Below are 23,856 nucleotides of genomic sequence, written 5' to 3'. Positions count from 1 at the left end.
TGATTCAAACGGTACTAGAGTGTTATGAAACGCTATTATGAACATTTAGAGAATCAGCATTTGCTGCAGACTACAGAATGATTATACTGCCTCTGAAATTCACCTCACGACAGGATAACAGGGACAAAATAATAGAGGTTACAGCTCATACACTGGCCTACAGGCAACAAGATTTCCCTTGCTCCATTTGGTAGTGGAACAGAAAAGGAAATGGAATGGAATGGTTAGCAACAGTACACTCTGTCATGTGCTCTGCAGTAGCTTGTGGAGTACGTACACGTATGTAGAGACACCAAAAGAGATGGTACAGTTTCGGATCTGTAGCAAACACATACCTCGATATGTTTCGTTGCTTCGTCATAATGTGGCGGTGGGACCTTTGGAATGATGAAAGCGGCTGTTGTGGCTTCTGTAGGTGGTGCCTGTGTCACACTTACTTTGACACTTCCATCAGCCATAGATGATTGCTGTGTCACAAATGAGCCCAAGAAGTTCGGTAATGATGCGGTCCTGTAAAGCGAGAAATCATCAGTTTTAGAAAAATGTTGAGTTGTGTAAATACTGCCTCTGCTTTGTATTAGCACAGCATTTTCTAAAGATCCTAAGAACAAAATAGTGCATAAAAATGAAAGACTAAGGACAGACAATCATAGTAATTTTAGGCCAGCATTTACATCCACTATTGGCATGGTCAGGTATACCATGAAAATACTGTCAACAATATTGGGATCTACTTTTAAGTAATGAACTTTAGTGCTTGAAATCAGTATTAATAAATAATTCCAATATTCTGGAACCAGATCAGTGGTATGTTTAGATGAAATCAGTTGATGACTGTAATCATCATCATCATCATTATCATTGTCATCATCATTATCATCATAGGAGGAGGAGGAAAAATAGCCACTTGGCTGGCGTCCACTTCTGGATAACAGCCTCCTCTAGACTTTTCCACACATTATACTGTCTTCAGTTGTAGCCATCCATGTCTCTCTTGCATGTTTCTATATCCTCTGCCCACGTTCCACCAGGTTGTTATCTTGGTCATTCCTTATATCTTGGGATCCAGCAAAGATATGCGAATGTGTATGGTCCTGCTAATACTGACGGAATTTCAAACAAATTTCTTACAGTTAGTGAGGTGCAGCATGTGCTACAAACTGCACATCAGGAGAAAAAAGTATCCACATGAGGCTGAAAACGTGCGTAAGGGCTCGTACCACCCATCTCAAAAGTATTACATTGTCAGGCAGCACACACCTGAAATGTGCCCATTGGGGCCACACATGTGAGTGTCATCTGTATAAGTGGTCTGGCAGTAATTTTCAGCACCGCTGCTTCCACCATTGTTCTCATTGCTATTGGAACCATCAGTTTGTACACTGTGTCAATAGTTTGTTCCGCTGGAAGATAATCTTCATCCGATTTAAAAATGTGATGGCACTGTGAAGCACACTCTTCTTCACCTTTCCTATTAAACTTTTCTTCTATGATTTATTTGAATCGGCCAATGTGAATGTAACGTACTTCTTTTGTAAAAGTTCTTGCACTGTACATCAAAGCTCAGTGGCACGGTGGTGCTCAAAGAACTGAAAACTGGCATTTTGCTTTAGTTTTTTATTTTAATATGGTAATAGTTCCACTTTGTAAATACCATATTTACCCAATTATAAGACAAGATTTTTTCCCATATTCGTCATTCAAAAAATATAGGGTTGTCTTATATTTGCAGATTAAATTATTGCTGCTGAGGTCAACATTTTTATGTTGTTCACTAGCGTGTATAGGAGTCGTCTTACATTTAGAGATGAAGCTTTGACAATTTAGGTCATGATTTATTTTGAAGAATTGAGAAGGACAGGGCTCCATAAACAATACTTGTTTTCCAACAGCCTCAAGATACGCTGAAGTGCAAACAATACGTGACATTGATTCATGTGGTGTTAGTGCAAGAGATTTGAAAATCAAGTCATGGTCCAGGTAGGCTGTATTCTTTTTATTATCCATGTGGATGGCATATTTCAACTTTTAGTCATTTTCAGACTGGTTTCAGCTTCCAGAGACTGTGGTCACGTGTACGAGAGTTGCATTTGCATGAGTGTGTGTGTGTGTGGGGGGGGGGGGTCTATTTTTAACAAAGGCCCTGTTGGATGAAATCTAATTTTGTTGTGTCTATCTGTGACACAGTATCTTCACTATATGGCGAGTAGCAATTATCCTTTTTATAATATTGTTGCTGTTGTTGTTTATAATATTGTTTTCAATTGCTTGAAAATCATTAAAGGTTGAAACAGGCCAATGACATACATAATAAAAAGAAAACGACACGTGTCCTCGGAGTATTTTATGGTGGCATGACTAGATAAAATCTTCTCGGTTTTCAAGCCATGTCAACTCCAATAAAATTCTCGAGCTTTCGATGGATAGCTCCACCATCAACGTCAGGAGTAAAACCACTGACTGCTGGGACTGCCACTATTTCCCACTTACATATCTACAATTACAGCTGCCGGCACCAATCAGAAAGGGCCGAAACGATGCATGCGCGGAAGGCAAGTTGGCCAGCTCTGGCCCGCCGTGAGGCTGAGTGACGTCAGGTGGCACAAAGGGCCGGTGCCACATCTGAAGCTACCGCTCCTGCCTCCTACGAGCGTTAAGCATCCAATGTTCCTTCTTTTTGATATCCAAAGCCTGCCCCCACACCCTACTCAGTGTGTAGCCCTGGTCTCTGTTGAAATTGTTGCTGTTCATTCTAATCCCGGCCATCTCTTTTATAACTGAGTGCCAGTATGTTGACGCATGAGTCAAGACTCTCTTTGTAGAACACAGAAGCTCCCAGTTGTTTATCTTATTTTAACAATGTAAGTAAAGTGCTCATTGTTGGGCATTCAGCAACCAATTTGTAGAAGCCTTATATCATATTCCAAATAACTCATGACTCATCAACTTTGCTTTTAGTTTCTCTCTGTGATTGTTCTTATTCGGTGTGATAAGTGATGTAGGTTTCTCTTGTCAATCACACGTTTGGCAACACGTGACAGAACACATCTCAAATTTATGGGCTGCTTTAGATCAGCCTCGTCCTTGACATACTTGTGTATGTTCCACACAATTTTATGGCTCCGATGGGTCAGAAGTTTCTTACCACCTACTTTCTTCATCACCAAATAGGGCACTCACAGCTCACTTGACATTTTCTGAACTGTGTCAAACGAGGGATGTGTCTGCAGAGGCAGTAACTATATGTCCAAACTGGCTCCTTCCCCAACCATACAAAATCAGTGCAGAGCTGGTGCATGTGCTGAAACAGTAGCTCATGATTCACCCGCACCTATACATGTATTGCTCACTATCTGGAAAAAGTATTAAGGGACTGAGACTTAGATTAGATTCAGTTTTCATTCCATAGACAGAAAAATGAGATGATTCATCAGAATGTATAATGTAAAAGACACAGAACATTAAAATATAAGACTCACTTCCCTGGTCATTTGTCAGGAAACTGTTAAAATATGTGAATACATTAAACTGGAACAGCTAATATTTACAAAATTAATACACTGTCACAAATTTACAAAATTAATACACTGTCACAATGAAACACAGTTACACACTTTTAATAACTTCATCATACACAACAACCTGATCTTCGCTGTTGTGACCTAGTGCTGTCAAAACTGGAATGGAGCAGACAGTTTTACTTAAGCTGGTCTAACAGTCCCTGTTAAGATATTCGTCTATAGAGTTGAAGGAGTTGCCTAGCAAAATGTCTTTCAGACTCTTTGTAAACTGTGCTTTATCTGAAACAAGTTTTCAATGGTTGCAGGCAATTTACTGAAAATGTGTGTTCCTGAATATTGGACCACTTTTTGGACCAAGGTAAGTAATTTTAGGCCTTTATGCAGATGCTCCTTATTCCTAGTATTGATACTACGTTTTGAGCTCCTGGTTGGAAATAGATACATATTATTTGCAACAAATTTCATTAAGGAATAAATATGCTGAGAAGGAGTGGCTAGAATGCCCAGTTCCTTAAACAGGTTTCTATACGATGTTCTTGAATTTGCACCACAAATGAGTCCTGTTACATGCTTTTGCATTCTAAAAACTTTTTCTCAGTTTGACAAGTTTCCTCAAAATACTATGCCATATGACTCCCCTAAGTCATCTAGGGGAGTGAGGCAGATGACATGCATGTGCAACTGTATAGCTCAGAGCAATAGGTCCTAACCCACAAAGTTAAAAAGTTAGACTGCTGTGCCAGCTAGTGGGGATACCATCATAAGAAAGTTGTGAGACTCAAATGGAACTGGCACGAGACGAGACCAAACTCCAAAAAAGTACAGCACAGGTTTGATGCTTGAAAACTGCAAGTGGATGCAATCATTAGTTTGTTACATAATCATTATATGGGTCATGCATATTATGCATTTGCTTCTTTTATGTTATGTTTGGATTTTCAGATACAGACATAAATTTGGTGACAGAAATATTGATTATTCAGACAGCCAGGGATTATGAGCCATTAGGGGAGAGCAGTTCATCACACAAAGAAGTAAAAGAGTACCAAATTCAGTCAGTGAAAAAAGTACATGAGGAATCTGAAGCATCAAAGTGATAACGGCATATGCTGACAATTATTAAGCTCATTCCAGTACAGTCATATTTAAAAGTGTCCCATATTTGTCCTAAAAATTATAATGATAGAATATCTTACAAAAACTGAGAGCCAGTATTTTCTAACTATTGCAAAACGGGTTGGGTGATGAAAAAGTCTTAATAATGGGTTGAACAAAAGTGTCAGATATGAAAATAAATACATAAAAGGAAATCCATCTTCTAAGGTGATGATACAAACTTGCTTTCTGCAAGATGAAATGGGGGCGGGCAGATCATGATGTACATAGTAAGTTCTTCCAGGGTGCACTGTAGATTCCTGGTATAACTATAATCCTGGGATTGAACTGAAGAGACAAGTCAAGAACAAGAAGTTACTGTTGGCAGTTTCAGAAAGAAATTTCCTGCATACAATTACATTACTGCTGAAAAGATACTTGTCAGTAGTACCTTGTACCACATCTGAATATGTCTAAGACATGCAACATTTATCAACCTGACTGTAGATCTGGGAACACTACTCCTGTATCACTGTTCAATGTATATTTTCATCACCCAGTAAAAGGTATAAGTCAGTGATGTGATAAATTTCATTATTAACAGAATTCCATGTCTGAAGGTTCAGAAAAAAGAGCATAATATCCAGTTGCAGCAATCACAATCAGATAAGTCAAGAGATGTCCAGGCAAGGGAATCAAGTAGTGGTACTCATCCGGTATTGATGTTTGACTTTGAGAGAACTATACCTTCTCCTGTACTAAAGTGCATGTCATTTATGACGGCGGCCGAGTTTAGGTTCGTTCTGCGCATCTGACGTCACAAAACACAGCCAGCCAATGAACAGAGAACGACATTGCCAGAGCTCGACTGCAGTGCAGAGCACAGACGAGTGTCTTCAGCTTTAGAAACGTTCAGTCATAAATAAAGTAATTGAACAAAAGCAATGTCTTGATAGCAGACTTTCTTTTATAGAAAGTTTGGAAAAAGCATTCTTTATACCAATTGCTTCATATTCTATTAATTAATTAAACCAAACAAGCAATAAGCCTCCTAATTGAGGCGATAGCAAGGAAAGGTGTTTGTATCATTCTCACTAACCGCTTCGAAATAAAGAACAGCGCTAATTGTTTATTTCCTATTGTACTTCGCCGAAACGTGAGTAATTCATAATCATAGCAACAGTGTTTGTCGGTATTTTGCGTGATATTTTACAGTCCTCCGGGAGATGTTTTGAATGACGAGCTGTGTAACCGTAATGGTGAAAGTGTATGGCTCCTAAGCAAAAGGTTCTGAGTTCAAACCTTGATAGGTGTTTAATATTTTCTTTATTTAAAAACAATATCGAAGCGTCTTACTTCATGAACTTTATTCGTTTGAATGTAATTTTTTGAAATTTCTAGTGTCAACTAAAATCGACCATACGGAAAGTATACGCTATGGACTTTTACCTCTGCAAACTCTTCAAAATTTCGTGCAATGGTTTACTAGATCTAGTGCTGCAAAATAATGCATTGAACATCGAAACAAAATTAAGTCATTTATGGGGGGAGGGAATCAGTCAAGAAGATGTGTAAAAATCAAATTTTTGGGCCAAATAGTTTTTGTGAAATCGAATGATAAAGTGTGTCAAAGCAGTCAAAACACCATATGTCTTCACAGGCGAGCAGTGCAATGATGACAAAATCGCGCACATCGCGCAATGCAGGGAGCACGTCTCTGTAGCAGCGAAAGGGTTAATGCGGCCGTGGTGGCTTTACTTCATGTACTGCGCACTACCCCTAAACGTAAGTTTGCAAACTATACTATGGCGCTGCTTCTCTTGGCGCGTACAACTGGCAGCGCAGCAATCTCCCATGTCTGGGTGGGCATGCGCGAACCGCCAATATAAAAGAATTGAACTATAACAACAGTTCTGGGTGCATAACCTTGGGATCCGTGATGATATTTTGAGTATGGTAGACATGTATGTCTTAGGTGAAAGTATTGTACCCATTGGTGGCCAATAAATTGCACCAAGTTTACCGAGACAGATAAGCTACCTTTCTAAAACTAAATGAATACTTAATTTGGACAGTGATTCCTGTGGAGGACAAAACATAAGCATTAAAGTAATTTTGCTCCTGTCATTTACCCTCCAAAGATAGTAAGAAGTTCAAGATGATTACCTGTATAGGTACCACACAGATGACTGTAAGCTGTGATACAGTCAACAAAGAAAAAGAAGCCACACTTGTGGTTAATAAAAGACTTAAGGGCACTTTTTCTCATGTTCAGTTTTGGAAAAACATATCACAAACCAAAAGAAATCTGCAAATGAGAAAAAAGTAAATAGGCTCAAACATTTGTTGGCTGTAGCTGTAAAATAAGAAAACAAACAGCCATTTATCTAAATATAATTTCAAAGAAGTTTCTCCCTTAATAGAAATAAATATGCAAAAACCAAACAGAGACAAGTCACAAAGCTCTGAACTGGAATCTGTACCAACACTTTACTAATAAAGCAAAGGAAATACAAAAGAAAAGAAGGCTTTCTTATAGCATATGTCTCCTGTGCACCATTATTAGCAACCTAAGGGTTGAAAATAATACTGTTACTGGACTCTACAAAAATGATAGATTTGGATAAATGGTTTTTGTTCTTGGTAAGTGTATCATTTGTAACTTACCAGCTCCAAAAACTCTTAATCAAGAAGGTTTATTTGGCAAGACATACATAACCTTCTGTAATTATTATTAAAATGTTTAGTAGTTCAATTATTTGAATGATTTATAAGTCTGTTATTTATTTATATATGCAATAAAAGAAATACATGTTCATTATCTCTCACATTTTTCCAGAGAAACGTGGGTTACATACCTACAATCCTGAGCCATCCAACTCTGGAATGCATGGAGAAATTTCAAACTTGGTATAACATGTCCCACAATCTAGGGAAAGTATGTCACTTTTAACGAGGGGTAAAGGCGTGCCTGGGGCAATACGTAAAAATAATTGAAAGCAAATTGTATATAGATTTTGTTCCTTCTCCTATCTAATATAAGATGGTATAAATACAAGTACAATGGAAAACCACCAGCCAAAGTTGGAAATTTCACTTTTTTCCCATTTTCAAATTATCCAGATAGTCAAAATGGTGTTTCAAAAAATACAGATAATTCTGTATGCATCGTAACTGTTCATTTGCAGTTCATAATATGTATATATTTTTCTTGACAAGGTTCTTGTATTCTTAGAAATACCGTTTCAACTATCTGGATGATTTGAAAATGGCTCCCAGCCCAAAATTAGTCATCAAGTAAATAAAAAAAGTGAAATTTGCAACTTTTGTTGGTTTTCCGTTGTATTGATTAACAGAAGTTGCTGACCTTCAATTATTCCAGCATGCTGGAAGTTCAGGATAAATATGCACCTGGGTGGTGCCAGTTAACTAGCTGCTAAATAAATAAAGAAAAAAAGCTACAAAGTGAGCAGAACTCGTTACGTGCCGTACCTGTGGTGGCCGGGCTGCGTGAGCCCATTGACACTTGCGGCAGCAGCCGCGGCAGCAACCTTCTGCAGGTTGATGTGGTTGAGGACAAGTGCCGCCTGCTGCTGGTCCAGCACGATGCTGCGGCGGATGTGTGGGTGGGCACTCTGGCCATTTGCTGTACTGCTAGAGTTGCTACTGACGAGCATGTTGTTCGTGTTACTGTTTTGATTGTTGTTGTTGTTGTTATTGTTACTGCTGCTGCTGTTATGGTTACTGTTGTTGTTGTTGTTCTGCTGTTGTTGCTGTTGCTGGTGATGGCTGTTCTGACTCTGGAGGAAGGCTGCAAGGCTTGCCTTGGCATTAATGACCTGTTCAAAGAAATACAAATTGTCTTAAAGATTTCTCTTGAAGAGCAGCTTACTATGTCAGTTGTGACATATACAACTATACTTTATTTTTGAATCCGTCATTGGACGGACTAAGTGTATGTAATTGGAAGGCTAAGGTATTTCTAACTACGATTTCTGGTCAAAGTCACTGTAGTAGCAAAAATGATGGTTACAAAATTATAAATAAGCATTTTTTTTTCTACAGTAGCTTCGAAACTATATATTTGAGATAAAGATTTTATTTAGGAAATTATGTTATTTAAGCCTTTAAATGGAAACATTTTAAGTTAGGCTTTGCTGTGACTGTTACTGATAGTGATTGGGACAAGTTTACTGTTACTTGTTACACTTTATTTTATTTCCGCTACACATTTCATCGTAAGGAGGATTATGTGAATTAATACAAAATGTATGTGTTTTGTTTACTACCTTTGTGTAACACGCAGTGCTGTCTAGTAGCCAAAGACAAAAACAAAACACTTAGTGCATGGGTCATAGTTTTGTAAAAGAAATTCACATTTCCATAACTCAAAAAGGAACATGTTACTGTGCAGAGATTGTGGCTAATATTTAAGGTGTATCCTCAAAACACTTTTAACAGGAAAACAGGCATGTCATTCAGAACGAACAATATGCAAAGCTGCCTTTCACCAGAACAATACACACCCACACACTGCAATATTTGGTAACCACTCTCAGGTGAGAACATTTCAATCCCCTCCCACCAAAAAAAGTAAGTTGTAGCAGGATCTGTTACTCAGCAATTATCATTTTTTTCTGCATCTCAAGGAATAGCTTGATCAACGAGGTTTTTGCACAAGTTGTAAAAGCACTGGCAGCATTTCCAGTAAATGTGCACGTCCACAGCAGTGTGCGTGACATAATCACCTGTTCCAGAGTGAACCAGGTAACTACACTCCTGGAAATTGAAATAAGAACACCGTGAATTCATTGTCCCAGGAAGGGGAAACTTTATTGACACATTCCTGGGGTCAGATACATCACATGATCACACTGACAGAACCACAGGCACATAGACACAGGCAACAGAGCATGCACAATGTCGGCACTAGTACAGTGTATATCCACCTTTCGCAGCAATGCAGGCTGCTATTCTCCCATGGAGACGATCGTAGAGATGCTGGATGTAGTCCTGTGGAACGGCTTGCCATGCCATTTCCACCTGGCGCCTCAGTTGGACCAGCGTTCGTGCTGGACGTGCAGACCGCGTGAGACGACGCTTCATCCAGTCCCAAACAAACTCAATGGGGGACAGATCCGGAGATCTTGCTGGCCAGGGTAATTGACTTACACCTTCTAGAGCACGTTGGGTGGCACGGGATACATGCGGACGTGCATTGTCCTGTTGGAACAGCAAGTTCCCTTGCCGGTCTAGGAATGGTAGAACGATGGGTTCGATGACGGTTTGGATGTACCGTGCACTATTCAGTGTCCCCTCGACGATCACCAGTGGTGTACGGCCAGTGTAGGAGATCGCTCCCCACACCATGATGCCGGGTGTTGGCCCTGTGTGCCTCGGTCGTATGCAGTCCTGATTGTGGCGCTCACCTGCACGGCGCCATACACGCATACGACCATCATTGGCACCAAGGCAGAAGCGACTCTCATCGCTGAAGACGACACGTCTCCATTCGTCCCTCCATTCACGCCTGTCGCGACACCACTGGAGGCGGGCTGCACGATGTTGGGGTGTGAGCGGAAGACGGCCTAACGGTGTGCGGGACCGTAGCCCAGCTTCATGGAGACGGTTGCGAATGGTCCTCGCCGATACCCCAGGAGCAACAGTGTCCCTAATTTGCTGGGAAGTGGCGGTGCGGTCCCCTACGGCACTGCGTAGGATCCTACGGTCTTGGCGTGCATCCGTGCGTCGCTGCGGTCCGGTCCCAGGTCGACGGGCACGTGCACCTTCCGCCGACCACTGGCGACAACATCGATGTACTGTGGAGACCTCACGCCCCACGTGTTGAGCAATTCGGCGGTACGTCCACCCGGCCTCCCGCATGCCCACTATACGCCCTCTCTCAAAGTCCGTCAACTGCACATACGGTTCACGTCCACGCTGTCGCGGCATGCTACCAGTGTTAAAGACTGCGATGGAGCTCCGTATGCCACGGCAAACTGGCTGACACTGACGGCGGCGGTGCACAAATGCTGCGCAGCTAGCGCCATTCGATGGCCAACACCGCGGTTCCTGGTGTGTCCGCTGTGCCGTGCGTGTGATCATTGCTTGTACAGCCCTCTCGCAGTGTCCGGAGCAAGTATGGTGGGTCTGACACACCGGTGTCAATGTGTTCTTTTTTCCATTTCCAGGAGTGTATTTGTTTGAGGACCATTACGTTGCTAGCTCCAAGAATTACGAAAATTGTGTGTGGGAAAGAAAATACAACTCACCTGGTCATCAAATATCCTTGCAAGCAGAAATGCAATTTGTCTTTCAGCTTCCAAGTGCATAGGCACTATTCTTTAGTAAACTGTCACAGTTTCTATGACCTCAATAAAAAGGAACACGTGCCACCCTAAGCTAAAAAATTTTAAAATTCAAGAACCTTTAAGAGATCTTCTACGAAAACCAATATACACTTGATGCTTTCCATTTTTTGCACAATTGCAGCATCCATCACAACAAATTCTATGGTCTCGAAATGCCAGTTAATATTCTATGCACAGACAATAAAACATATGGCTTTTAAAATTTATGATAAACATAAAGAGGCTTGAAAATATTCAGCACGGAAATTTGATTCACTTTACCCTGCCATTTGAAAAGCGCTAAATACTCACGAATGACAATTTCACAGTTTGAACAAGAAAACTCAACTATACTGTTCTGTAGAGCATGTGAACTACAGTGAGTATTTTGTAAATATACCATGGTAATGTGAGTAAAATACGTAAAACTTCTAAATGACTGTTATTTAAAACAGTTTTGTTGTAAATTTTGAGGTATCTTCTGTACAAGAATTCAAATGATTTGAAGATGATGTTAATGGATATTTCTGCCGGCTCTTGGTATGACAAGTTTATATTTACAGATATAGTTCCATTCCACTTGTGTTTGTTCATTACTAACCACTTATTAACTTACTAGGCCATCATCAGGTACTAACTGACTAGCATCTGCAAAGCACCAGAGCACAAGAAATCAATATTTGAAAAACACGGAATTTCAACTTTGGTTTTTGTGCACACTTGTGCCTTTGTGGACATTAGTCAGCTGTTACCTGACACACCTGCATACGTACTCCATGAGCCACCATACAGTGCACAGTAGAGGCTACTGTGCACGACTATTAGTCATTTCCTTTCCTGCTCCACTTGCAAAAACAGCAAAGGAAAAACAATTGCCTATATGACTCCATACAAACCCTAATTTCTTTTATCTTATCTTTGATGTCCTTAAACAACAGTAAAGTCATTCTACAGTCAGTTTCAAATGCCACTTCTCTAACTTTTCTCAACATTTTCCACCAATAAGAATGTTGCCTCTCCTACAGGGATTCCCACTCAAGTTCACAAAACAGTGTTGATTGAATGTACCGGTAAAAAATCTTGTAGCCCAACTCTGAATCACTTCGATGTTTCCTTCTGTGTGACCTGGTAGGAATCCCGAACACTCAAGCAGTACACAAGAATGGGTCACACTAGTATTCTATATGTGGTCTCCTTTACCAATGAACCATATTTTCTTAAAATTCTTCCAGTAAACCAAAGTCAGTAAATCGTATTCACTAGTATCATCCTTACTCGCTCATTCCATTTCGTATCACTTTGCAACATTATGCCTATATATTTTATCGATGTGACTATGTCAAGCAGCACACTACTAGTGTTGTATTCAAACATTACAGGAATTTTTCTCCCCCCTCCCCCCCCCCTACATTTAGAGTTAGGTGCCATTCATCACATCAACTAAAAATTTTGTCTAAGTTATCTTGTATCCTCCCACAGACACTCAACAACGACACCTTACAATACACCAACAATGTCGTCAGCAAGCACCTGCAGATTGCTGCCCACCCTGTCTGTCAGGTCATATAGCCCAATAAACTAAAACTGGTTAGTAATAAATAAATATTGCACAACAAAACAAAACATCTTTGCTTCTCACCTTTAAATATGGTTGAAAATTTTACATTGACACATGAATAAATTACAATCAGTATTTCACTGTTTTACACTGAAGCAGACTGCACACTTCATGGGCTACGGTAAACTTCGTTCACGTACCTGCTGCTGCTGCTGCTGCTGCTGCTGCTGCTGCTGCTGTTGTTGTTGTTGTTGCTGCTGCTGCTGCTGCTGCTGCTGTTGAAAGGCAGCATGCTGTTGCTGCTGCTGCTGAGCCTGCTGCTGCCTCTGCTGGTGCTGCTGCTGTTGCTGCTGCAGCTGCTGTAGTTGCTGCTGCAGCTGCTGCTGAGCCTTCTTGTGCTGGAGGTGCTGCTGCAGGATGAGCTTCTGCGGCTGCGATACGGCGGCAGGTGCCGCAACAGTACCCGCTGCGCCGGCCGCCCGGGTCTGCGTCTGCGCCGCAGCCGCCGCCGCAGCTGCTTTGCTGCGCATCTTCTGCAGCTGCAACTGCATCTGTGACTGGTGCAGCTGGCGTTGCAGCTCCTCGATGCGCCGCTGCTGGTCGCGGATGATGTCCTCCGTGGCGGCAGGTGTTGCCGGCGTAGCGGGACTGCCGCACGCCTCCATCTCGACGTCAGCAGACGGCGCGGGCGACGGTGCACCGCCGGTCGTGCTGACTCCGGGTGGGCTGGGTGCAGCCGTTGACTCTGTGTCCGCCGGTGAAGATGGCGCATCAGCTGTCGAGAGGCCTGGGTAATGTAAGTGTTAACTTTAAAACGACAAATTCGGACTATGTCTTGTACACTTAATGAGAGGTTTCTCTTCCCTCTCTTTCACTGCATGCCTGAAAAGTTCACAAAGTCTCTCTAGTTTTAATTTTTTAACGCAGTTGCCAATACTTTTAAATTCTTCCTTGCTTATAACAGAGTAGAAATGGATGGAAATAGGCAGCTGATCAGACAAAAAAAAATAGATTTTTATCTTTCCCATGTGTTTATTAATTGTAGCAAAAAGAGAATTTGTTTGAGGAAACTACTATTAAATCTATTTATCGGCAGTACTTAGTACTTCATCACCTGTCATTGTGCATGACTAAAGCTTTTTATGTAAAATAATTAAATTCTGTACTTTATCATTTAGTTCTCATACTTGTGATTATGTACTGTATCAGACAGTAGATGCCCAATTCATATCGGTGGATGGTTTTGTTGGCTGTAGCATCAGAAATGCACTTCCAGAACTTCCTCTCTCATTTTCCACTTAGTAGACAGGGTTTGAACTAGTCACACCAGGGTACACCCACTGTTATTTGCATCTAATACCATCTTATGTGACTGGAACTTGAAGTCTGCATTAAGTCCTGGTAAGCAGTAATTATTAATTGTTTTCAAAAATGTGTCATGTCAGTTTATGAACACCTCTTCACGCAGTATTACTACACACTTTTCTACTGAATGTAATCTCAATTACACAAGTTCTCTTCAAAGCTTTGGATTATCAAAAATAAAATCGTTTTGCTGTGCCAGAAATAAGGAACTGCCATGAGCTATATGAGAAAAAGCAAACTAGGGAAAGAAAGAACCAGAAAATCGCAGAATGAATCTTTCACTCTGCAACAGGATGTGTACTGTTTTGAAATGTCCTTACAGATCAAAACTGTGGCTCTCAGCCAGATTCTCGTAATTTCAGGCAATGATCCTGCTAACTGAGCTGCCCACACGTAACTCGTGATCCGTTCTTTGGGCACAATAGGCCCTACACTGCAGATATGACATTTATAAGGAATATCCTTTCTTCCAGGAGTGTTAGTGGAGGAGAGCCTCTGTGATATTTGGAATATACGTGTGAGGTACTGGAACAGCTGAAGTTGTGAGGGCAGCCCCGAGTTTAGGTTTTACTATTTATATTCACTTTTAATACTGCAAAGAAACTTGTACACTTAAGCCAAGGATGCAAACTCACTTCTCCAAATGCATCATTTGACTCGTGCTTTATCACTAATTCGATGTGGACAGGCCAAAGTTCAGTATCCCACTAATGAAGAGTCATGCCCAGATAGTGCAGTAGTTAAAGAGTATTCCCTGCAAAAATATAGTTCTAGATTTGATTCCTGGTCTGACATGTAGAAAGAAATCTACCAAGAAGATTCAAAAAGAAAATTACTGTCATATTACTTTGCTCAATGACAATATACTTTATCATAATAAATAACTTTACAGTTACTCCTAAGCTCAAAGAACTTTGACAAGAAAAATAAATTCCAATATGTACCTGAGTCACACTCAAGAGAAAAAAATAATACTTACTAAATAGCAGCACATATAGACACAAAGAACAAGAAAAATAAATCCTAGTTTTTGGGAGCAGATGTTCCTTAATCACTCAAAAGTGATGAAAGAGATGTGGACAATAAGTCATTTCAGGATTAAAGAGGAAAGTCAGCCAGGACTCCGGACTTATGGAAGTACAGTGTAAGAGGGAAATTAACACTTAGTAGGCAGAGGATATTATCTGTTACACAAAGACCTATAAAGATGGTTAAACTCATTAAATTAACTATATCAAAGCTAAGTTAATGTTTAACAAAATAGTCTGCAACACAAAACTAGGACACAGATTAGTCATTTTCAAGCATACACAGCATACTAGATAATTATGAATTTGTCTTGGTGTGAGAACCACAGGTGCTCCCTGAGACTTTTAAACAAGGTACTTTGAATGTTCACTTTGCTGAACTCTACTGAGGACATTGTGACAGGTGACTAGGGAATCAGCTGACCATGAGTTATAAACCTGGTTAAAGATGGAGAAGGAACTGTCTGTGTCCTCACAAGTCAAGACCTCAACACTCATCCTTTAAGTCACCAATAAAAAATGCTCGTAACTAAATTTCATGTTACATGACAATTTTGAAACTATTTCTGGATTAAACAGAAAAATAAAGAAAAAGACTTAACGAGGGGATGTAGACTGCAGCTGGAAGAGGCACTTATGGCCAAAGACAGAAAGTGCAAGCAATGAAGAGGACAAATTCTGATTGAAGACTCAAGGTGTGTAAACTGTGTAGATGTGGGCAGCTAAAGAACTGTCTTCCCTTTTTTGGTAAAGATGTGGAAAAAGGAGTAATTACTGCTTAATTTATAAACAAAATAATTTTTCCTACAAGGTTGTATTTCACTGGACAAAAATTTATAATTCACAACTGAAAAAACTCTGTATGAAAAACTGTTAAATACTATTCTGGGTCACTATGCTGTATCAAAACCAATACAAATCTAATAGTGGATAAATTACTGTTTGATGGCTCTACAACAGTTTTTCTACCACAGCAGGTTTCAAAAGTTATATTTCTGCATATTGTACAAAAGACACGTCTTCATTGTGGATACAACAAATCACAGAGAAAGGATGTCACATACGATCAGCTATAATTTTCTCTCAAAACACTATTTGTCAAAAATTAAAGCAGGAAAAGGCTTTAATCTTGAAAAAATCAGAGCTGAAAGAATACTAGCAAATATACAATGGAGGGGCGTGGTGTGGGGGAGGCAATGGAGTAAACACAGGTGGTCATCATACCCTTGTACACACCAGTGAATGACACCAACAAGTCAGCTGAACTGTACCTCTTCCAGGAGTGATCAACTTACTCAGCTTGACATTAACACTATGCCGAGTCCTGTCAGTTTTACGTAGCTGGTGCCTCACAGTCTGTAAATATTTAAAACCGCTCCTTTAAAACAAACTTTACTGGTTACCACTTTTAATCACACAGGTCACCATCAAGCAAATAAAAAATGAAGCCAATGTACTCACTTAGGTTAACACTATTGTGTCAACAGTAAAGAATAATTTGAGCAACTCTTTTATTATCATATCCACTGGTAGAAAATTGTATGTCATCATAGATATTATGGCAAAAGACATCGGACACAAGTAAGAAATGGTGAAGGCTCATAAAAGTGCCCCTTGCAGAGGTTGTACAAATTTTCAATAATTACATCTGCAACACAAGTGCTCTGCATACGGACACTATGCTCGTACGTGTTCGTCAAGGAGTACATTTTACGAGCCCCATTGTCTCTCCACTCAGATTTTATTCTATTACTGACATCATAGTGTTACTCAAGTCAAATACACAGGTTTGATTTTACAAGCAGCAACTTATCTTGGTGATCAAATTTACAGAATAATTCATGTGTGCGTAATCTTTTTTACGTTTTTACAAGTGATCGGATTATACTTAATTAGTCCTGTTACCACCTTTACATAACTGTGAGGCACAACTCGTGCAGAACTCTTGAGAAACACTCAGCAGTGACTCATTCATAAGAGAAAGCAAAGTAACTGGCGGGTAGGGATGACGGGCAAAAACGGCTCTGCTTAAAGCTACCTGCAGCAAATGAGCCCTGCTTAATAACTTTCGACTCATTGCTCGCACATTTCCCAGGGTTTAAAATTTCAACAATAAGCTACGAACTCATCTAATGTATTACTAACAAAAAAAAATAGTACCTGCACATACTAACAAAACATCCCATCCACCGTTGCGTCCCCTGACACTAGACACCTTACCCGAAAGCGACTGCGACTCATCACCGGCGAAGCTGGGAGCAGGGCCCGGAGAAGCACACAGCTCGGCCACATATGGCCGGAGCCGGTCGATCAGTTGAGGCTTTGACCCCGACACGGGGAGGTTGCGGCGCTTCAGCTCCGCCTTCAGGTCGCTCACTGGAGTGACGGAGTGAGTTGTATTAGTAACGTGCAGAGTGCTAGTAGAGACAGTAAATGGGAGGACGGGGTACATGAGAAAAACAAAATTAAACACACACGCAGAGTGGATAGGTTCACAAGTACTTTACAACACCAGGTCGCTAGCTGCAAATGGATTATGGCAAAGTGAGAGCTAATATTCATTGAGTTACAGGTGTGTTTACACACTCATGACACATATTGATGGGTGGAAATCATGTGTAAGAGAGGAAATAGCTACTATATTTTGACAGTACACTGACAGATCAAATATAAGACTTAACAATGTAGGAAATAACAGAATGTTACTTACCATAAAGAAGAAACATCAAGTTGCAGACAGGCACAATTAAAACACACACACACACACACACACACACACACACACACACACACACTAAGGCCTTCACATACAGGCACTATGCCCCAGATCTAGTCTGCAGGCAGATTTCCCGTGTCATTTCCCCTCACACGCCCAATCCTCTCAACACCCCAAAAAACCAGCCACAAAGGAGTGTCCTCTTTGTTACACAGTGCCAACCTGGACTGGAACAACTGAACCACATCCTTCATCAGGGCTTTTGTTACCTATCATCATACCCTGAAAAGAGGGACATCCTGCTCAAGATGCTTTCCACCCTTCCTACAATGGTGTTCAATCAACCATCCAACCTCCACAACAACCTACTCCATCCTGAACTTCATATTCCAGTCCTGTCGCAGGTCTGTCCTATCCTATAAGGAGCCAGGCCACCTGCGAAAGCAGCTGTATCATTTACCAGATCTGCTGCAATCATTGCACATCTTTTTACATTGGTATGACTACCACCCAGCTGTCCACCAGGATGAATGGCCACCGCCAAACTGTGGCCAAGAGCAAAGTAGACCACCCTGTGGCACAGCATGCAGCTGAGTATAACACACTTGATTTCAATGACTGCTTCACTACCCTAGCCATCTGGATGCTCCCCTCCACTACCAGCTTTTCTGAACTGCACAGATGCGACTTATCCTTGCAACACATTCTCCATTCCTGTGATTATCCCAGCCTCAACTTACAGTAACATACTGTCCCCCACACCCTCCACCCAACAGTTTTCACCCCCTCTGTCCTATCACCTCCTCCCCATTCTTGTCTCCCACCCTGTTTATTTGCAGTTCTCTGCCAACTTGCCTGCCTGTCTTTGTCCGCTCCTCTCCTTTTTTGTTCCTTTTTTCCCCACCTCCCTGCCCCACAACCTTCTGACACTGCACCTGTTGGCAGTCTAGTCCCTGCACACTCTGCCACCCATACACTATTATCAATTCCCCTTCCCCACCCCCTCCAGATTTCTGATTGCAATCCACATGATGTTGCATTCCAGCCTGAGATGCTGGAGTTGGCATAGGTGTGTGTGTGTGTGTGTGTGTGTGTGTGTGTGTGTGTGTGTGTGTGTGTCTTTTACTGATGAAGGCTGGGCCAAAAGCTACATGTGAGTGTATTTTAATAGTGCCTGTCTGCAACTTGACGTGTCTTCTTTATGGTAAGTAGCAATCTGTCTTTTCCTACATTGTTGATATTCCTACCTGGAGTTTCCATTGTTTGAAATGCAAGGGTTTGATATGCAGTGTAATGCAGGCCATATCCTGTTTAATGAACAGCAGCACCATGACTTGATGATTACACAATATGGGGAAAGAACACATCTCAAAGAGCATTGCGCAATATTTCTTCCCAAAATAATCTAAATTGCAATCTATGAACTGAGCCAAAATTTTACTAATGCCTGGATTAGTAATCTCTGAAATGATTGCTTACTCATGCACCATGTGTTTTATTTCACCATCACACTGTTACTTAATTTATATTTACACATATATCATTCAGTGCCCTGTGGAGGGTACATTGTCTCAATATTAGCAGTTTTTGTCATTTGAGTAATCAGTGTGGGAAAAATTATGGTCTATATGCATCTCTCCGTGGCCTAATCTCCCGTACCATATTCTTATGTACCCTATATGAGACATAAGGCCCAGACAGCCAATTGCTGCACAATCATCCTCAAATACAATTTTATAAATTTATCAGACATCTCCGTTACACTTCTGGATGAGCTACAACCTCTTACAATCCTAGAATCACATAACTGAATTTGTTTGATGTTTCATGTCACGACTACTTAATGACGACTCCAAACACTGGACTAACACACTAGAATTGGTTACATTAGTATTTTTACGTGATTTCCATTCCAAAAGCACCACACTTCCTCAGAACCCTTCCAATAAATCCAAGTCTTGCATTCATCATCCCATTTCATGTTGCATCTTAGTATAACCCCTAAATATTTAAATGATGTACATTACCCCAGGTGTTCTCCACTCATCTTGTAATTGAATAGTACTGGATACTCAGTCTATATTATAGTCATCATCTTAAATTAATCCACATTTAAAGACAGCTGCTATTCATCACACAATGTGGAAGTTTCACCCAAGTCCTTTTCATCACACGATGTGAAAGTTTCACACAAGTCCCTTAGCACATTCTAACGATCATGAAATGCAATACTTTCCTGCAGACAACACCGTCTTTTGTAAGCAAACTGACAGTGCTGCTTGCTAGATAAAATAAATTATTTACTTATATTGAGGACATCAGAGGTATTATTGTGCTTCCCTGGGGCACACCAGATGTTACTTTCACTTTGTTAAACATTTACTGTTCAGTATAACATTCAAATGAATATCTGCTAAGATATAATCTGTAAGATAGCATCTTGAATATTAGTTGATTACGTGTTACAGCTGGGGCGATTGTGGAGAGTCCAAACCCAAGGAAACTGCTTATTGGCTAGATAAGGTAAGTAACTGCAGTGTGCTAGTCATTCGAACTTATTATCCCCAAGTTTTTGTATAATTTATTGGACAGTAGATAGCCTCAAGCAAATGAACTGTTATAGTATGCCCAGCCTGGGCAAATAGTGACATAACTGTATCCAGTCATTAGTGACTTGATCTAGCCCTCTAATCTTCAGCATTCACATATATCAAAAGCTTCTGTTCTCTTTTGCTGTGTACTGTTTAGTCTCCACATTTCACTTCCACATAAAGCTACACTCCAGGCAAATACTTTATTATTATTGCTAGTCTATATTTTTATAGCATGTAAACATCATCAGGTATTTTGCTGTCTAGCTAGCAAAACACATCGACCATTTTCAGCATCTCATTTTGTAGTTCCATTTCCTTAGCATCACATTACTTAGTTCCACCACAACACTCCATTATTCTTGTGTTAGATTTAGCTAATTCATCTTATAACGATTCTTAAGACAATGTTCATTATGTTCAACTGCCCTTCCAAGGTCTTTGCTGCCTCTGCCACAATTACAATGTTGTTGGCATATCTTAAAATTTTTATTTCTTTACCATCAACTTTAATTCATTTTCCAGATTTATTTTCAGTATCCTTTGTAGGTTCCTCAATATGCAGACTGAAGAATATGGGGAATATGCAACAAAGCTGCCTCACTCCACTTCACGGGTGTTCTCAGAAATTTATCCAATAGAGGGTAATATTCTGAAAGTGCCATTTCTGAGACAAGAGATCAGATGAATTTGAGAATGTCTAACGCCCCAGAAAGAAATTTAACAGGCTATACGCAAAGTTTGTTATATCTAAAATGATTGATAGTTTGATTGGAGATAGATTATTGCTGTACTTTACAGGTAAGCAATTTCATTACTGTATTACACCATATCTTTTTATATTGTTAAAACGAATATGGGCACAGAAAAACTTCAAAAACAATCATCACATTGGTCAGTAGAACCATGTCTTGACAACCTAGACTCAACAAAAATTGTCTTCATCTCCCTGGTTTGGCACATTATTGTGTAGACACAACAGCAGGTTACATAATTCATAACTCTATAACTGGATGCTGCACTGGGTTGCACCCCACACAGTTTAAGAGGGTCAAACACCTTTTTGACCTTTGTACACTATGTAATCAAAAGTATCCAGACACCTGGCTGAAAATGACTTACAAGTTCGTAGTAGCACCCTCCATTGGTAATGATGGAATTCAGTATAGTGTTGGCCCACCCTTAGCCTTGATGACAGCTTCCACTTCCGCAGCATACATTCAATCAGGTGGTGGAAGGTTTCTTGGGGAATGGCTGCCCATTCTTCATGGATTGCTGCACTGAGGAGAGGTATCGATGTCGGTCGGTGAGGCCTGGGATGAGTCGGCGTTCCAAAACATTCTAAAGGTGTTCTAAAGGATTCAGGTCAGGACTGTGTGCAGGCCAGTCCATTACAGGGTTGTTATTGTCATGTAACCACTCCGCCACAGGCCATGCGTTATGAACAGGTGCTCGATCGTGTTGAAAAATGCAATCGCCATCCCTGAATTGCTCTTCAACAGTGGGAATTAAGAAAGTGCTTAAAACATCATTGTAGGCCTGTGCTGTGATAGTGCCATGCAAAACAACAAGGAGTGCAAGCCCCCTCCATGGAAAACACAACCACACCATAATACCATCACCTCCGGATTTTACTGCTGGCACTACAGACACTGGCAGATGATGTTCGCCAGGAATTCGCCATACCCACATCCTGCCATCGGATCGCCACACTGTTTACTGTGATTTGTCACTCCACACAATGTTTTTCGACTGTTCAATCGTTGAATGTTAACACTCCTTACACCACACAAGGTGTCATTTGGCATTTACCGGCGTTATCTCACCACCCACCTATCTGTCACAGTATTTGCAGTGGATCCTGATGCATCCTGGAATTCCTGTGTGATGGTCTGGGTAGATGTCTGCCTATTACACATTATGACCCTCTTTAACTGTCGGCGGTCTCTGTCAGTCAACAGACGAGGTCGGCCTGTACGCTTTTGTGCTGCACGTGTGCCTTCATGCTTCCACTTCACTATCACATTGGAAACAGTGGACTTAGGGATGTTTAGGAGTGTGGAAATCTCGCATACAGAAGTATGACACAGTGACACCTAATCACCTGACTACGTTCAAAGTCCGTGAGTTCCACAGAGTGCCCCATTCTGCTCTCTCACAATGTCTAATGACTACCGAGGTCACTGATATGGAGTACCTGGCAGTAGGTGGCAGCACAATGCACCTAATATGAAAAACTATGTTTTTGGGGGTGTCCAGATGCTTTTGATCACATAGACAATTTTGCTATTTTTTCCTCACTTCCATGCAGAAATTGGTGTTTCTTGTGCATTGTGATATGAATTCACCGACAGTACAGTGTGGCCATATTCTTCCCACTCTATTAAAATTTCTCTACAGTGTAAAACTGCATCAAGTCTCAGCAAGTCTTCATGGGTCAAATACAAACCTACTATTGGGATCAAGATGTGCAGCAGGCAGGGATATTCATGTGGGAATTTGGGACAAATGTCGGAAGATATAATTCAGCCATGTTTGTGTTTAGCTAGTGTTGGAATTGGCCCTGTGCTGTACAAGGAAACGACAGAAAAAAGATCAGGTGCTCTTTTTCTGTAGTGTTCTGCAAAGGTTCACAACATTGCGACAGCAAAACAACTTCAACACCACAATAAAATGGTACAACTTCCTGTGAATTGTTAGCTATATATGAGTAATGTTAACTGAAACCAGAAACAAATTACTACTGGCTGAAGCCTTATGATTTCTGTTGACTTTCACCGATTCAGGACTAGGAAGCTGTCAGCCAGCTTACAGTTAACATACTCTATATTATTCTCATTGGATGTATGCGATACTGAATGTCTGGTGCAATGTCAGAGTTGGAAAGTACCATTACCCTACACCATACTGTTCTCAATGTGGCGGTTTACAGACTGCTCTGTATTCAACGGGTTGGGAGTAACAACTCAACCAGATCAAATATTCATTTCAGTCACAGACACTGTGAATACTTAATTAACTATTCCCTATTTATCATGAAACTACAGTCATTAAGTGTACAACTTTATGGCTGTTGTCATTAAACCTGTAATTTTATGGGTATATGCTAGTAATTCGTCCCCCCCCCCCTCTCCCTCTCCAACTCCAACTCCCCCCCTTTTTCCCATGCACTCTCAAGAGAGCTAAATGGTGCATAAAGATGTTATGTTAACTGATGAAACTAAAGTAGCATGCTTGAAATGCCAAACATTTGAGATGGTGCTGTTATTAAACAGAGAATGACACATCTAAAGATAAGCACATCAAAGCAGGATCAAGTGCGAGTATTTACATGAGACACAAGTAATATGCTACATTCATATTAGTATGATAACACAAGAATTTAGTCATTTTTTTCATTTGTAATCTCTCTCTCTCTCTCTCTCTCTCTCTCTCTCTCTCTCTCTCTCGTTGTATAACCAGTAAACGCCTGAGTGCTGAGTTATGATTGCAGTCTATTCATTTTCCAGAATGGGTGTAGATAGTTACCAATTTGTCAGTGCTTAAGAAAAACTGCAATGTTACTTCACATTATAACAAGCAGGCAAAAGTCCATACATGGAATATTACTGTAGGTTTTTGCTTGGGGAGAG

General features: G+C 40.7%; 1 protein-coding gene across 2 annotated transcripts in view; it reads right to left on the bottom strand.

The window, feature by feature from the left end:
• LOC126253412 (myocardin-related transcription factor A-like) overlaps positions 1 to 23,856 on the bottom strand; it is a 108,189-nt gene that overhangs the window by 10,712 nt on the left and 73,621 nt on the right. The window contains exons 6-9 of one of the 2 annotated variants that reach the window (XM_049954722.1): positions 17,138 to 17,293; positions 12,725 to 13,299; positions 8,109 to 8,455; positions 336 to 510 (exon numbers count right to left, since the gene is read on the bottom strand). In XM_049954722.1, the coding sequence (XP_049810679.1) occupies positions 336 to 510; positions 8,109 to 8,455; positions 12,725 to 13,299; positions 17,138 to 17,293 (1,253 nt within the window). Of the gene's footprint in view, positions 1 to 335; positions 511 to 8,108; positions 8,456 to 12,724; positions 13,312 to 17,137; positions 17,294 to 23,856 lie in introns of both variants that reach the window. The other variant, XM_049954723.1, reaches the window with a different exon arrangement.

The sequence above is a fragment of the Schistocerca nitens genome, chromosome 4 (genome assembly GCF_023898315.1).
Source record: "Schistocerca nitens isolate TAMUIC-IGC-003100 chromosome 4, iqSchNite1.1, whole genome shotgun sequence".
In the NCBI taxonomy this organism is placed as follows: domain Eukaryota; kingdom Metazoa; phylum Arthropoda; class Insecta; order Orthoptera; family Acrididae; genus Schistocerca; species Schistocerca nitens.
This window is presented reverse-complemented; position numbering and strand designations above follow the sequence as displayed.